This window comes from Astatotilapia calliptera, chromosome 3 (assembly GCF_964374335.1).
Source record: "Astatotilapia calliptera chromosome 3, fAstCal68.1, whole genome shotgun sequence".
Lineage (NCBI taxonomy): Eukaryota > Metazoa > Chordata > Actinopteri > Cichliformes > Cichlidae > Astatotilapia > Astatotilapia calliptera.
In genome coordinates, this window is record NC_137424.1 from 40,048,642 (window position 1) to 40,063,028 (window position 14,387).

At 40.1% G+C, this 14,387-nt stretch overlaps 1 protein-coding gene across 2 annotated transcripts in view; it reads right to left on the bottom strand.

Moving 5' to 3' along the window:
- Positions 1–1,754: 1,754 nt before the first annotated feature.
- Positions 1,755–14,387, bottom strand: part of LOC113018726 (active breakpoint cluster region-related protein) — a 21,307-nt gene continuing 8,674 nt past the window's right edge. The window contains exons 11-22 of one of the 2 annotated variants that reach the window (XR_013902243.1): positions 14,190–14,303; positions 14,022–14,097; positions 12,389–12,484; positions 12,106–12,180; positions 11,906–12,003; positions 11,397–11,498; positions 9,616–9,779; positions 9,201–9,336; positions 6,410–6,544; positions 4,065–4,170; positions 3,606–3,747; positions 1,755–1,969 (exon numbers count right to left, since the gene is read on the bottom strand). Coding sequence is in view for 1 of the 2 variants with exons in the window: in XM_026162053.2 (XP_026017838.1) it covers positions 1,868–1,969; positions 3,606–3,747; positions 4,065–4,170; positions 6,410–6,544; positions 9,201–9,340; positions 9,616–9,779; positions 11,397–11,498; positions 11,906–12,003; positions 12,106–12,180; positions 12,389–12,484; positions 14,022–14,097; positions 14,190–14,303 (1,350 nt within the window). In the remaining variant the exon portion in view is untranslated. Of the gene's footprint in view, positions 1,970–3,605; positions 3,748–4,064; positions 4,171–6,409; positions 6,545–9,200; positions 9,341–9,615; positions 9,780–11,396; positions 11,499–11,905; positions 12,004–12,105; positions 12,181–12,388; positions 12,485–14,021; positions 14,098–14,189; positions 14,304–14,387 lie in introns of both variants that reach the window. The other variant, XM_026162053.2, reaches the window with a different exon arrangement.

The following is a 14,387-nucleotide window of genomic DNA, read 5'->3' on the forward strand; positions in this document are numbered from 1 at the left end:
GAGAGGGGCTTACAAGACTAATAGTCTATTTAAAGCAACCTGGATGTACACCAAGATTTTACAGGTTCTTCTTTTGCCTGTCAACCACGTCTCCACTTATTTTAATGAAATTCAGATTGGTTTTCCAACAAGCGTTGTTACATAGTAACTTCTGCAGGATTTTCTCTTTGTTCCTGCTCTGGGTTAGATCCTGCTTTAACTCTATCCAGCTGAACTCTGAGGTTGTTATCCTTTATGTCTTAAACAGCCTTGACTGTGCTCTTACAGGTCAGGTACTTAATTAATGCCTCATCAATCAGAGCAGGCTGGTCTTTGGAGAATGGCTGCATTAAAGCAAACCAGAAGATTTTCGAGTGCTGCAACAACTTATAGTGTAAAAAAAATTATGTATTTCTTGCACTATGAAAGCGCATAAAGCTATTCTGGTAGATCCCAAAATGACATTTTAAACCTTTAAATGTATTTAAGAGAAGTGAACTCATAGGTTTAATATGCAGAGCATACATGCTCGTCTGTATAATGTTTTTGCATGAGACCGTGAGGACCGGCCGTCACGTGGCTACAGCTTGACTTTTCCCATTAAAGTTTTCCCACCAGTCGCAGGTGTGGACCGGTCGTCTGGTCCCTGTTTGGCCACAAATGTCTGGGATGTGTCAGGCCGTCCTCAGCTCTGCTCCCTTTGTAGTCTGCAATGGGAGGCTCGTTTTGTCTTTGTAGTCATTAAGCAGAACCTTATTTTGGCAGCCACCGTGTTAGAGGGGACAGGTGATTTATAGCGGAGGGAGCAACAGGGTGATCCCTGCCATTCGTTTCTTTTTTGGGAGGGATGGGGGCTCATTCTGGATGTTTTTATGGCGTCTAAACACACTCTACAGTCTATTAGTACCCTGTGCGCAGGACTCGGAGTCCAGGATTAGCGATCAAAAGACTGATGGCGGGGGCACTGGGGTAAAAGGTTGGAGGTAACATTAGCCCGGCCTGCCCAGGTGGCGTGGCTGGAAAGAGACTCCCATATGTGGTGTAGATGGGTCAAACGTGGGCTGTGTGTGTGGGTGGAGGCTTCCAGCATGCTGTATGTGGAGCCTGTGTGTGCATGACTTTTATGGAGCATACTGAACTCCGTCTAGTTGGATCTGAACCATAACTGATTAGATTTCAGGCTCAGAGTGGTGACCGCTGACCTTCTTACAAATGAAATGTGGTTGATTTTTCCGCAGCCACATCTCACCTTCACAGCACTTGGTGTGCCACTGCAATCTACTTCACTTACTCTGAAAAAACCTACTTAAAATCACCCTTTTTGCCAAAGTTCCTGTGAGCAGCTTTGAGTAAAAATGAGGAAAAAGACAGAAATTAAAAAATTGGGTTTTAATTTTGCCTGGGCAGTCATCCTTAGAATTAAAAAAATAAGGGAATTAAGTAACATTGAATAGATTTCAGTTTTGATTCCTTAAGATGACTTTTTACTGAAAACTAAATAGACTTTGTTGGTATGCTGTATACCTAACAGGTCATGAATGTACTGAACTGACACGAAAAGTCATCATTATCTGAATCTACTGTTGAAAGTACTGGTTTGCTTTGCTTCCTACTTTATATTATGTAAGTTTAATATAATGTGTGATGTAGGTATAGAACTATTTTAGCTTTGGCCAGTTAAATGCTTGACGTGTCTTTTACGACCTGCTGTTCGGGACATATCTAACAACGAATTTTGCAAATTTTAAATGTAGCAAAAAACACACAAGAGTTCATTTTTTAAAATTCAATAAATAGGTTTATTCTTATTGGTAATCTTACAGCAGTCTCTCACAGTGTGGTTTCTAACCATTTATATGTCTTGCTGGCCATGACACAGCTGGTGGTCTCATATGTGGGTGGCCTCATCCTCAGTGTCTGAGTCATGTGGCAGAGAGAGCTGGGCTTCAGGGAGGTTGTTGCACTGCAGGTAGCTGAAAACGACTTGGACCTGAACACACACACACACACACATGCACACACACACACACATCAGGTCCATGGTGAAAGAAACACACGTTTCTAAGTTATCACACACCTCAGAGCTTTGAAATGTATTTCAGTTCAAAATTTTGCACAATTTCTGGAAACTGAAAACTGATGATGTCATTATGTCATACTTTTTTGGAGTTTCAGTCATTGATCGAGTCACGAGGTGTAACTGAATAGTCTGAGCAGCCATAAAAAAAGAGCTGCTTGAATTCCCTACATACCAAGGAAAGGTAAAGTTTCCTTTACTACCTCCTTTAGCACAGGATGCATTGGCTGGACCATAAAGTATGGTCAGCCTTCATAGCAAATCAGTCAAAAAACCCAAAATGTCCCAAAAATTATCAGAAAAATTAACGAAGTGGGTCAGATCTTATAAATGTTAAACAGAAGTATGTTTCCATGTTCACACTATAGCTTTTTAGTATGTTTTTATTTTTTAACAACAGTTTTTTAAACCCAGAGGTGAAATATGAACAATAATGAAGATGCTGCCTCTTCAGATCAAGCTTCTAGCTCATGGGCAGGCAACTCCAGGCCTCGAGTGGCGGTGTCCTGCAGGTTTTAGATCTGTCCTTGATCCATCACAGCTGATTTAAATGGCTAAATGACCTCCTCAGCATTTCTTGAAGTTCTCCAGAGGCCTGGTAATGAACTAATCATTTGATTCAGGTGTGTTGACCCACGGTGAGCTCTAAAACCTGCAGGACACCGGCCCTCGAGGCCTGGAGTTGCCTACCCCTGTTCTAGCTTATATCAAAATTTCTTTAAGGTTTGCTGTAATTGAATTTGTATTAATTAAGTCTACTGCTCTATTGCCAGCATTAAGAATATTTGTTAATTCATTTTTACATCAGGTTAGCTGGTGTAGGCTTGAGCCCCCAACCTCTGTCTCTGAAACAGACAAATAGAGACAGACAATCATTCTCATCTATGTCTAGTTTCAGATCATTGGGTAAGCCAACATGCATGTCTTTGGTGTGTGGGAGGACGTCGGAGTACCCATAGAGGGCCAACATACACACTCCACACAGAAGGACCCCAGCTGGTTGGTGGATTCAAACCTAGGATCTTCTTCCTATGAGATCAGCGTGCCAACAAGTTTGGTTGAAGTAAGGGGGAAATTTTGCAGACTGCTTTCTGGACATTGTAGTTTCAACACGGTAAAACAGCTGGCATCATACTGTTCTTCATCACACATTTCATTGACCTAACAACTTTTTCCATTGACACCAAGGAAAAGGAGGTAGGGAGTCGAGTTTGGACGATATGATCTTATGCCTGTTTTCATGCAAATCTCAACTTGTCATTACATTTTCTCTTATCAAGTTTCCCACTCAGCTGACCTGTAGTTTATACACTCCCAGCTCACAGTTGTGATTTCCTGATTTCTTTTCAAACCATGCCTTTTTGGTAAGTAATGCTCGCTCTTTACGCTGACATTTACTTTCACCTTTCATTTGTTTTTACTAATTATTTCACTTTGGCATTAATTAATCATTAGAAAAAATAAAATAAATAAATACAGCAAATTTGCAGACATTGTGTTAAACACGGCTAATTCCAGACATCAGTCTTTTTCTCAGGTATCCACTCACCTGTACCACCACCTCCTGAGAGATATCCACAGTGGGCCCATGGTGTCCCTGCCCAGCCACTGGGGGGCGTAGGAGACTCGGCCCAAACACAGTGGCAAGGTTTAGTAGAGACATCTTGTTAATGTGTTGCCTCTCTGAGATTCTGGAAGGAAAAAAAAAAGATTGAAAACATTAAAAAAGTTTTAGGCACAGACTGAAAATATCAGCTGATTTGTAAAGATAAAAAATAAAGTTTATATTTCTTACTTCCCGGTGTAAGGTGTTCTAGTTAACTGACCATTACGGCATTTTGTGCAGTTTGTTTAATGAGCTAAGTGTATTTTTTTTCATATTCCTACATATTTTTAAAAGTAAGCATTTTTCAGTTTTAACTAGCAGAGAGAGCAAAATTCACTCAAATAATTATCCTGAAGGTTAAACCAATATAACCATGTCATGGGTGAAGCTGTGGATTCATACCGTTGGAGGTGATACAGCAGGTAGAGGAAGGTGTGGCGGTTGGCATCAGGACAAGACTGCAGCAGGGACAACATGGAGACCAGCCGTGGGTTTTGTTCTTGGATGTCTACATGAAAATCAGCCAGGATGCAGTTAACTGAGTAGTGTCTGTGAGACTCACAGGGCATCATTTAAAGGTGCTGTTCATGTCAATAAAGCTTAGGGAAATAGGGTTATTGTTCACTTCTGCAGAAGGAATTTCAGGGTTTATATACAAACCCCTTTTCCCCTGTATGTAAAATAGAGTTTATATAAAAGATGGACGCTCCCCATTAGTTTGTATGGTGCCACAGTGAAATCTCCAAAGCATTTTGACTGTTGCCATATTGTGCTTTGAAAGCAGATGTGGTGAGCGAGGGGTGGTTCTGACAATTAAAGCACGTTACACAGCACAAGCAAAGCTTGCGAAAAAATTCACCGCAGATGTCATTTCCTAATCATTTTTTTCTGATTTCAATTTAAAACATGCAGAAGACAAAAGAATAATGTGAAATATTAATAACAATGCTAAATAATGTGGCAGCAGAAGCTACTGATCTCAATGCTCTTTTCTTTACCTTAACAATGTCTTGAAGATGCACCAAAATGCACACCATAGATACTTCACCTTGTGTGTTATCCTCTTGTTTTACTCAAATTCAATTACATTATATATATTTACCATTAAATCAAAACAAGCTCAAGGTAGCACTTTATATTGTAAGGTAAAGACTCTGAAATAATAGACAAAAAACCCCAACAGTCAGACAACACTATGAGCAAGCACTTGAACAGTGGGAAGGGAAAACTCCCTTTTAACAGGAAGAAACATGTAGCAGTGCCAGGCTCAGGGTGGGGTAGCCATCTACTGTGACCAGTTGGGGGGTGAGGGGAGAGAGATAGGTCAAAAGACACTTATGGTGGGTAATAAGGACGCACTGAAGCACCTTTCCTCTGTGTTCACACAGGAACCCTCTCAAATGAGTAATCAACCACAACCACAATGTAAAACAGGCCCACCCTGAAGTGTACCCTGCTTTCTCCTCTTTTCTCGCTCTATTGACAACCATCACATGCAAATGTGCATCATTCAGTAACACTTGAAACTAGTGCTGAAAAACATATCAGTTCACTGTGGTCATAGATCAACAGTTGTTGTGCCATCGGCCTTTATGCAGCCCGATCTCTCTTGCTTGTCATTAAAAAGAAAGCACATCTAAGGTATTTCTGAACTGGCTTCAGTTTTCAGGCTGTGAAAACTCACAGGAAGCAGAATATCTATTTTGATAGATGATTCATCTATAATTGTTTTAGCCTCTTTTTTTCATTCCTTTACAAGCAGTAAAAAGCTTCTAGATGATGAATTTGCACTGAAGAGATACCAGTTCTAACAACAAACTATGCAAGTAGTTTAAAGGTTTAGAGTGAAGTATGCATACAGTATGCATGTGCTTTGTCATGTACAGTGGGGCAAAAAAGTATTTAGTCAGCCACCGATTGTGCAAGTTCCCCCACTTAAAATGATGACAGAGGTCAGTAATTTGCACCAGAGGTACACTTCAACTGTGAGAGACAGAATGTGAAAAAAAAAATTCATGAATCCACATGGTATCCACATGGTAGCCCCATAGCATGGAAACATCATGCTATGGGGCTGTTTTTCTGCCAAGGGGACAGGACGACTGATCCGTGTTAAGGACAGAATGAATGGGGCCATGTATCGTGAGATTTTGAGCCAAAACCTCCTTCCATCAGTGAGAACTTTGAAGATGAAACGAGGCTGGGTCTTCCAACATGACAATGATCCAAAACACACCGCCCGGGCAACAAAGGAGTGGCTCCGTAAGAAGCATTTGAAAGTCCTGGAGTGGCCTAGCCAGTCTCCAGACCTCAACCCCATAGAAAATGTGTGGCGGGAGTTGAAAGTCCGTGTTGCTCGGCGACAGCCCCAAAACATCACTGCTCTCGAGAAGATCTGCATGGAGGAATGGGCCAAAATACCAGCTACTGTGTGTGCAAACCTGGTAAAGACCTATAGTAAACGTTTGACCTCTGTTATTGCCAACAAAGGTTATGTTACAAAGTATTGAGTTGTATTTTTGTTATTGACCAAATACTTATTTTCCACCCTGATTTACGAATAAATTCTTTACAAATCCTACCATGTGGATTCATGGATTTTTTTTCACATTCTGTCTTTCACAGTTGAAGTGTACCTCTGGTGCAAATTACTGACCTCTGTGCAAGTTCCCCCACCTAAAATGATGACAATCGGTGGCTGACTAAATACTTTTTTGCCCCACTGTACTGGGGATGTGTTGTCTTACCTAGACTTCTTGTCAGACTCTGAAAAAGCTCAGTGGGTATCAGGGGTTCAGGCAGCTCTCTGAAGTAAAGTTTGAGAACACCAGACACAGCGTTCACTTCTGCGCTTCTCAGCTTCGTCACCGCTTCACGGAGATCTGATCAGAAAAGGGACAGATAATGATAATTATCTTTATTACAGGTATCTTCTTTTAACCTTCACTTCCTTCCTCACAGGCACAAGAACATGTATGGGTATGCGCTGCATTGCAGATGTAGATCATCAGGTAAAAGATTTTGAGTCAGTTTTTGTTTTTCTTACGATAAACAAGACAAACAGACCATAATATACGTTTGCCTGCATATTAAGTGTTCATCCTCCAAGACTGCCGTTCATTGATTAATCTGTCTGATATTGAATGTGTGCATACGTTTTTAAAGCAATCAGGTGTTTTTAGCTAAACAGACATTTTAGTCGCTAGCAACAATGACAGTGTTCACTTTTCAGTCAGTTCTTTCCTAGACAAAAGAAACATGTGGGTTTAAAGTCAGCTATCTTTGGCACAGTGCAGCACTAGCAAGAGATAAATGTTTCTGAGATGTTGCACCTAAACTCAAGAGTCAAGGTCAAATGTCACCACTAGTGTTTCTCTTGGAAGAAAGTTACGATTTCAAGGAAATTAATTTGAATTATTTTGGTGATAGTTGAGTTTTTAAAAATTCTTGGTCTGCAACCAATGAACTGATGCCTCTTTGAGCCTTCAGTTTAGCATTTTAATTATATCTTTTTAAGTTATACTGCATGTTTAGTGCTCAAACATTATTGCTAAATACAAACATACAGCACTGTGCAAAAGTCTGGAATCACTTTTCATTTTGTTAAGTAGGCCTAAAAAACTATTCACAGCAACAACAACAACTGTCCTTAATAAATAGGAAAAAGGTGTATCTAAGACCCAGGACCTGAGAACCCTTAAGTTTATCAATCTGCTGTTCACTGAAACCTCATCCGAACAGTGTGGCTTTAAAAAAGGAAGGGAATTCTTAAGGAAGAGAAATAAGGAGAAAAGAATGAGGTATTTCAATTTCATTTTTAAGCATCCCAAATATAGTTCAGTTAAAGTGTTCCTGGATAGAAACACACAATGAAACACCATCAGTCATGGTCTGGCCTCCCCAGAGCCCAGACCTCAATATTGAAGTATCATCTAAATCCAGCCAACATTCATGGAAGAGCTTTGAATGTCCTTAAAGAAACCTGGAGAACTTTTCCTGAAGACTTCTTACAGAAATGACAAGCAAACTGCCCAAGAGAGCTCAGACTGTGTTGAAGTATAAAGTTGAAATTTTGACTTAACCTTATTAGAACTGCATAAATGCTGTTTTTCCCTTATATACTGTACTCCCATGTATGTTTACACATGTTTCAATAACGTGCTGCAGTTTTCCTAACAAAACTTGTAAAAACTTGTTACCATGCTGATATGAGGCACTATTTGGCGGGAAGATAAAACCCAGGATCAAGGAAGTTCAAAGACAACGATGCATGTTATTTCCCTTGACTGCAGTTCCTGATTCTCACTGACTTTTACTATTAACAAAAGGACTGTCCTGAATAATGTTTAGGAAAGAGGATGAGGAAGCTGAAAATGCCTGGGTCATGTTCAGTGTTGGTCAAGTTACTTGAAAAAAGTAATCAGTAACTACTTACTGATTACTTCCCCCAAAAAGTAATCCCGTTACTTTACTGATTACTTATTTTCAAAAGTAATTAATTATTTAGTTACTTAGTTACTTAGTTACTTTTTAAAAACACGATTTACAACCTGAATAGGTAATAAAGCGATAGATCTTTCAGCCCAATTCTACTTTTTCTGCATAATCCATCATACAAAATGTAATCAAATGGAAAAGTCTCTTTTTAAAACTTGTTTTATTAGTTTTAAGCTTTTAACTTTATGCATCAAGCAAAAATTTAATTATATGCAACATTCTCTGACTTAAAGAAATTAGTTTAACATTTAAACCTATTTTCTGCACATTCCAGCACATGAAATAAAATATTTTTTCTGTTTACACTCAGTCTTTCAAATAGATGCCAGTAAAACACAGCAGAAAATAAATAAAGTCAAAGACTCAGCGGTCCTGTTGCTCTATTTTCACCTGTAAAGCAGGAGTGGGGCAGGCGGAGGTGTGCTCTGGTGCAGGTGTGCAGCGGTCAGTTGAAAAATCCGCGAGTTTCTCTGTGAATTTCCCATTACGTCGTTGCGCACTCGGAGCTTGTTGGGGGGGGGTTCGGTGTAAAAGAAGTTTTCTTCCCACGCACGATGGACACTAATGTTTTTGTCACTTTTTATGGAATCAAACTCAAAGTAAGGTCAGTACTTCCACGCTTTAAACGCTGCACGCTCATACTCTCTCCCACAATCGATATGTGATCCATTGTTGATCTGCACACAGCTGTTGTCACTAACGGCGCACTCGCTTACGTCACTGTCATGAGACATTCTCGCAAAAAAATCACAGTTTTAGTAACGCAGTAACGCAGCGTTCCTACGGGAAAGTAATGGTAATCTAATTACCGTTTTTGCAATAGTAATCCCTTACTTTACTCGTTACTTGAAAAAAGTAATCAGATTATAGTAATGCGTTACAAGTAACACATTACTGCCCATCTCTGGTCATGTTAAAGAAGACCTGAGTGAAGAGCCTGATGACTGCAGCTCACTCCAATCTGCTCCTTGCATTGCAACAATTCTTTATCACTGCACTTTCCAACAAAAAGATCATTTTTCTGTGTTATGTTTTTCTTACTGTTGTTGAACGCAGCCTTGAGCGTGCTGATTTCACTGGTTGTTCCTGAAATCCTGTAGATTCCCACCTCGTCCATGCCTCTCCTCTCCACTTCCTCCACGCAGCATCGCACCACATGAGGAACCAGCACTCCCTCCTGTCTGACAGAGGATTGAGACTTTAAGCATTGTGTAAGTTATGTTGCATTTGATTGATAGGCTGTTTCATTTCATTTCAATCTCCACTCCCGCCACACTTCTGCTTCCCTTTAATCTACTTTCCCACAAATTAAACTGAAAACTAGCTCCACGAAATGGCACACAGGGGAAATAAAACTCTGAACCAAGCTACAGCTTTCAGTTTCAAGGTGTCTAGACTGTTCGGGTAGGCCAAGAGGGAGCCAGCTGACACACTGACATGATAGGCAGGAACTTACTTTGCCACGGTTTCAATGGGGACGCCAAAGATTGGCGGCTGTTGAACTGTGGAGCTGGGTGGTCCCAGTGGGTGGGGACAGTACTTGAGAGAGAGGGTGAGCTCCACCTGGCCCAGCTGTAGGGTCTGTTTTTTCCATCGCTTATTCAGAGTTTTAGAGTCCAACTGATGAACACAGAAAAAAGTAAAATTCAACTTGACATGGGGTTTTAAAATAAAGGAAATGGTAGGATCATTAGTTAGAAAAAAATCTGTCTGGTGAAATAATTACATTGGGCATTTTTACCCCTAACCTATATATCTGGATTGGCAAAAAAAAGGCACGTGCCAAATTAATGATAATAATAAGCTTCATTTATGCAATACCTTTCAAAAATAGTTGCACAAGATAAGACAGAAAATAAAACAATATGTCTGTCTCTATGTAGCCTGCCTCTTGCCCTGTGGTAGCTGGGATAGGTCCCTGCGTGCTATGTGTGCCAAAAGTCAAGTTTAGACAATGTCCTATGCCCTATTGGTTAACCTAGATTATGTTACCCTCCTACTGTTGTCTCAAGGACATCCTGGCCTACTCTTACTGATAACTGCCTGACATAGAAGCGCCATCAGGTAATGTAGCTCACCAGGCTTTCCAGGCTATAAAACTTTACTCTCTGTCTCTTAAATTCAGTGGCAATTTCAGATTTTGTGGGAGACCCAAGCAAAAATTCACAGAACATTCATTACTATGTTATAAATTATCTGACACCTAAAACAACCGTTCTATTAAAAAAACCCATTAACCCTTTTAACAGGAAGAAAGCTGTGGCAGGCTCAGGGAGGGCCAGCCATCCGCAGTGACCATGTGGGGTTAGGGTAAGAAGATGTCACAAAAAACAAATTATGTGATGCTCTATTATTCATGTGTCTCTCTCACAGTTATTTAATGTTATTTAAGCATTTAGTTATCTATGATTCATTTGATTGCTCCAAAAACAAAAAAAGCTTCCTCATTTTTCTTTTTTCTCTTCCTCTTTTCTCTTCTTCTTTTTCTCACTCACAGAGGGATAACTCCTTCTCATTTCCTGCTGAGTGGCTTTCATTGCTTACAATGGGAGTGAGTGGGGCCCATTTAGGGAGGGCAGGTCTCTCCTACTGTCATTGGAAACAATGGTGCACTACTGTTGCTGTAGTTTAAAATTTGTAGCTGATGCCCAGCCACTTGCCTGCATTTCCCTTCTGCTTTCACTCCACCTGTCATCACCCACTTTGATGTTTGTGTCTTAGGTATTTTATGTTTAAAATAATTTTATGTTTAAGATGTTTTATTTGAATAAACCTCTTGTAGGAACTGTTATCTCGTCCTCTACTTTGAGCCAGTTTGTGACAAATGGCCACGATGCCAAATAGTAAAAGTACTTCAGCTAATCATTCAGTTCAATTCATTTCAAGCCAGAGATTAATAATAACCAATGATTACATGCAAATGCATGCATTTAGAAAAGTACGAGCTAAGTTAGCCATCAACACTGACTCAAACTCCATTTTCACTAATTGGTATTAAATATCCTGGACAAGTCCTGTTACAACGTGAACCACAGTTTCTGTGGGCTCAAACCCAGAATAGACATTAATCATCTCTGCAAATTAAAGAGGAACTGCAACTGTTAAAACCCATTTTTAACATATTTTTTTCTTCAGTGTTGCTGGGAAAGATCTTGGATTATATGTTTAATATTATATTGAAAACCAGCTTACTGGTATTAATAAAGATAAAGCTGAAGTTCTTAGGCCTCTCCGTACCTTTACTGTATTTTTTCCCAGAACAGTATCATCCTGTCCATTTGACTGACTCACACATAACACCCTCAAGTTCTGTGCACCGTCCACCTGGAAAGACAGCTCCTGTTTAAAATGTAAAAAAAAGATGTTAACAATGAAAAAAGACTTTAACTTCCTTAAGCTGCATGTGGAGAATCTATGTCTTATTCTAAATCCTTCACTTCGGCCTACTAGTCGGATTTAGTGTTGATTTTACTGCCTCTGATAATGTTTAAAGCATGGTATTGTCACACCAGAAGTGCAGACTTTTGTAATCCCCTAAGCTCAAACCTGACATCATGTCGGATACTGGCTAGACATGAAGAAGAAATGAAGAATTGCTACCTTGAACTGGTTGACAAATCCCATCTACAAGATAGTAGGACTTTTCCTCAAATGCTCTGATGTCTCTTATTTTCTTTACTTTAACAAATTAACTCAATATTAAAGCCAAATGTAATATTTCATATTTCAAAAGGCTTGAGTCTAACCTGGTCCCAGTGAGGGTTTAGGCTGAGGACTGAAGAGTGTGTCTGGGTCTGCTGATCGTAAAACTTGAAGCCATCCACTTCCACACACACATACACACCTGAGTGAGAAAGAGAGCATCATTAATGACCACCAAACTATTTAGCTTAGACAGAAGATAGCCCAGTCTCTCATGATGCTTCAAAATTGCTAAGAAGCATACAAGCTGGCTGCTGTAGGCCAGCGGCAGAATCAATGGCCACACTCAAAGTCCCACATAGCGCCTCCTCGTTCAGTCCTGAGGAAAGAGACAGAGACAAATCTCACTGGATTTATTCACGCTGAATAAAAGCATAATGGTAATACAGGACACACACGAGGAAAGCTGTGGTAAAAGGTATTGTGGGTCTCATGCAAAGATCAAAGAGAGAACCTCACACAGTGTATTGCATTTCAGACACAGATGTGATTGTGTGGTGAGAAAAAAGTGAGTCTTAGATGTGTACCGGCGTTAGTGCTATGTAGAGGTGGCTGCTGGGTCATTCTCAATTTCACACACGAACTGGTCAACGTGAGCAAGTCTGGAGGGACAGTTTCTATGTCTGGCAAACATGACACAAAGCAAATAACAATCAGTTGACAGAAGAGTAACACATTAGTCTGGACCCCAGTGAGAGAAACTTGAAGCTCGGCTCAATTAAAGCTAAAAAAATAAAGCATATGAAAGGCAGGCTGCACCCCCCCCCCCCCCCCCCCAAAAAAAAAACAAAACAAAACCCTAAACTGCCATTCCTCATAATGACTACTTGAGGCTGACTCCAAAAGTGAGTCAGCTCCTAACTACTCCCATTTTAAAAGAATATAGCTATGGGATTTAAGTGATGTTAATTCGTACTAAGGGACCCATAGTGTACCAAGAAAATGCTACCACTACCAGCTTGAATTGTTAATTTAGCCATGCATTCATGTTGTTCTTGCCCAATTCTGATGTGATAATAAATGGATAATAAAATGCTGCCCGGTTTGATGAATCAGATGTTCATCAAACCAGGCAGCATTTTATTATCCAATCTTGGTGAGCATATGAGATTCAGTTTCCTTTAGCTGAAAGGAGCGGCACCTGGTGTGGTCTTCTGCTGCTATAACGTCCATGTTGTGCATTTAGAGATGCTCTTCTGCACACTCTGGTTTTGACAAGTGGTTATTTGAGTTACTGTTGCATTCTTGTTGGATCAAAGCACTTCAGCCATTCTCCTCTGACTTCTGAAATCAACTAGGGGACTTCCACTTACTGGATATTTTCTCTTTTTCATGCCATTCTCTATAAACCCTATAGATGGTTTTGTGGGAAAATCCAAGCAGATCAGCAGTTTTTGAAATACTCAGAGCAGCCCGTCTGATACAAACAACCGCACCACATTCGATGTCACATTTCTTCCTCATTCTGATGATCACTTTGAAATTCAGCAGGCGACCTTGACCAATGGCTACAAACTTAAATGCAAGGTAATGTCATGTGGTGTTCTGATGAGATATCCGATATGAGATACGAGTAAACACAGATTTTAACAGCTGTACTTAATAAAGTCATCAGTGAGTGTGTAGTAACGGTAATTAGCTGTTATCTGGCTCTGCGACGTACCCATACATAGCAACCAAGCTAGCTAGTATTATAACCAGCTTATAGTGGCCAGAAACAAGTAACAAGTTTTTTTTGCTCATATAAATGATGCAACACTGCCTCACATGACCTACAGAACATTTTCTAAGACCCTCAACTTCCTTAAACATAACAAGTAGGCATTTTATAAAAACCACATGCTGTCCACGAGACATCTCACGTTCGCTTCTCTCCTAAGTCGACTCAACTCTTACACACAGCCTGCTAGCAGCACAACAGAAGATGGTATTTTAATAAGTAATTACAAATGTTAATAAATTAAACTAAATAATTACTTACGTTTAGTTCATTATTTAGCTACTAAACTAAAGTAAAATATGCTCTGGGGCGAGATTGACTTCAATCACTTTCATGACATACAGCTGGCCACAAATACTTAACAGTGCTTGAAAAGCTACAAATAGATTTGCAGAGTAGCCGTAATTACACTCCAGAGTGGTCAAAAGCTGTGTACTCACTAGCTGTGGTGAGTTTGAGTATGGCCTGCCTCCATTCTTCTAGTTCATAGAGAGAGGAGAAGAGGAGAGCGTGACTCTGTGATAAGACAAAAACAGGCCATTGTGTAATCTTAGTCTGTTGTTTAGGACTTAAGTGAACTACATTAGAATGTGTGTGTGCTCGTATACCTTGCCACTGGGGCTGTGCAGCTCCAGTCTGTAAGCAATCAAGTGTGTGAGCAACATCAGCTCCATTTGTTCCAGTTTCTTCTGGCTACGAGCTGCCAGGCTCCTGGATGTTTTCTTCATACAGAGAAATGCAGTGACATTTGTAATGTATGTTTTCTGAATTTAGGCTGTCATTTTCAGCACCTAAAAATACTTAAG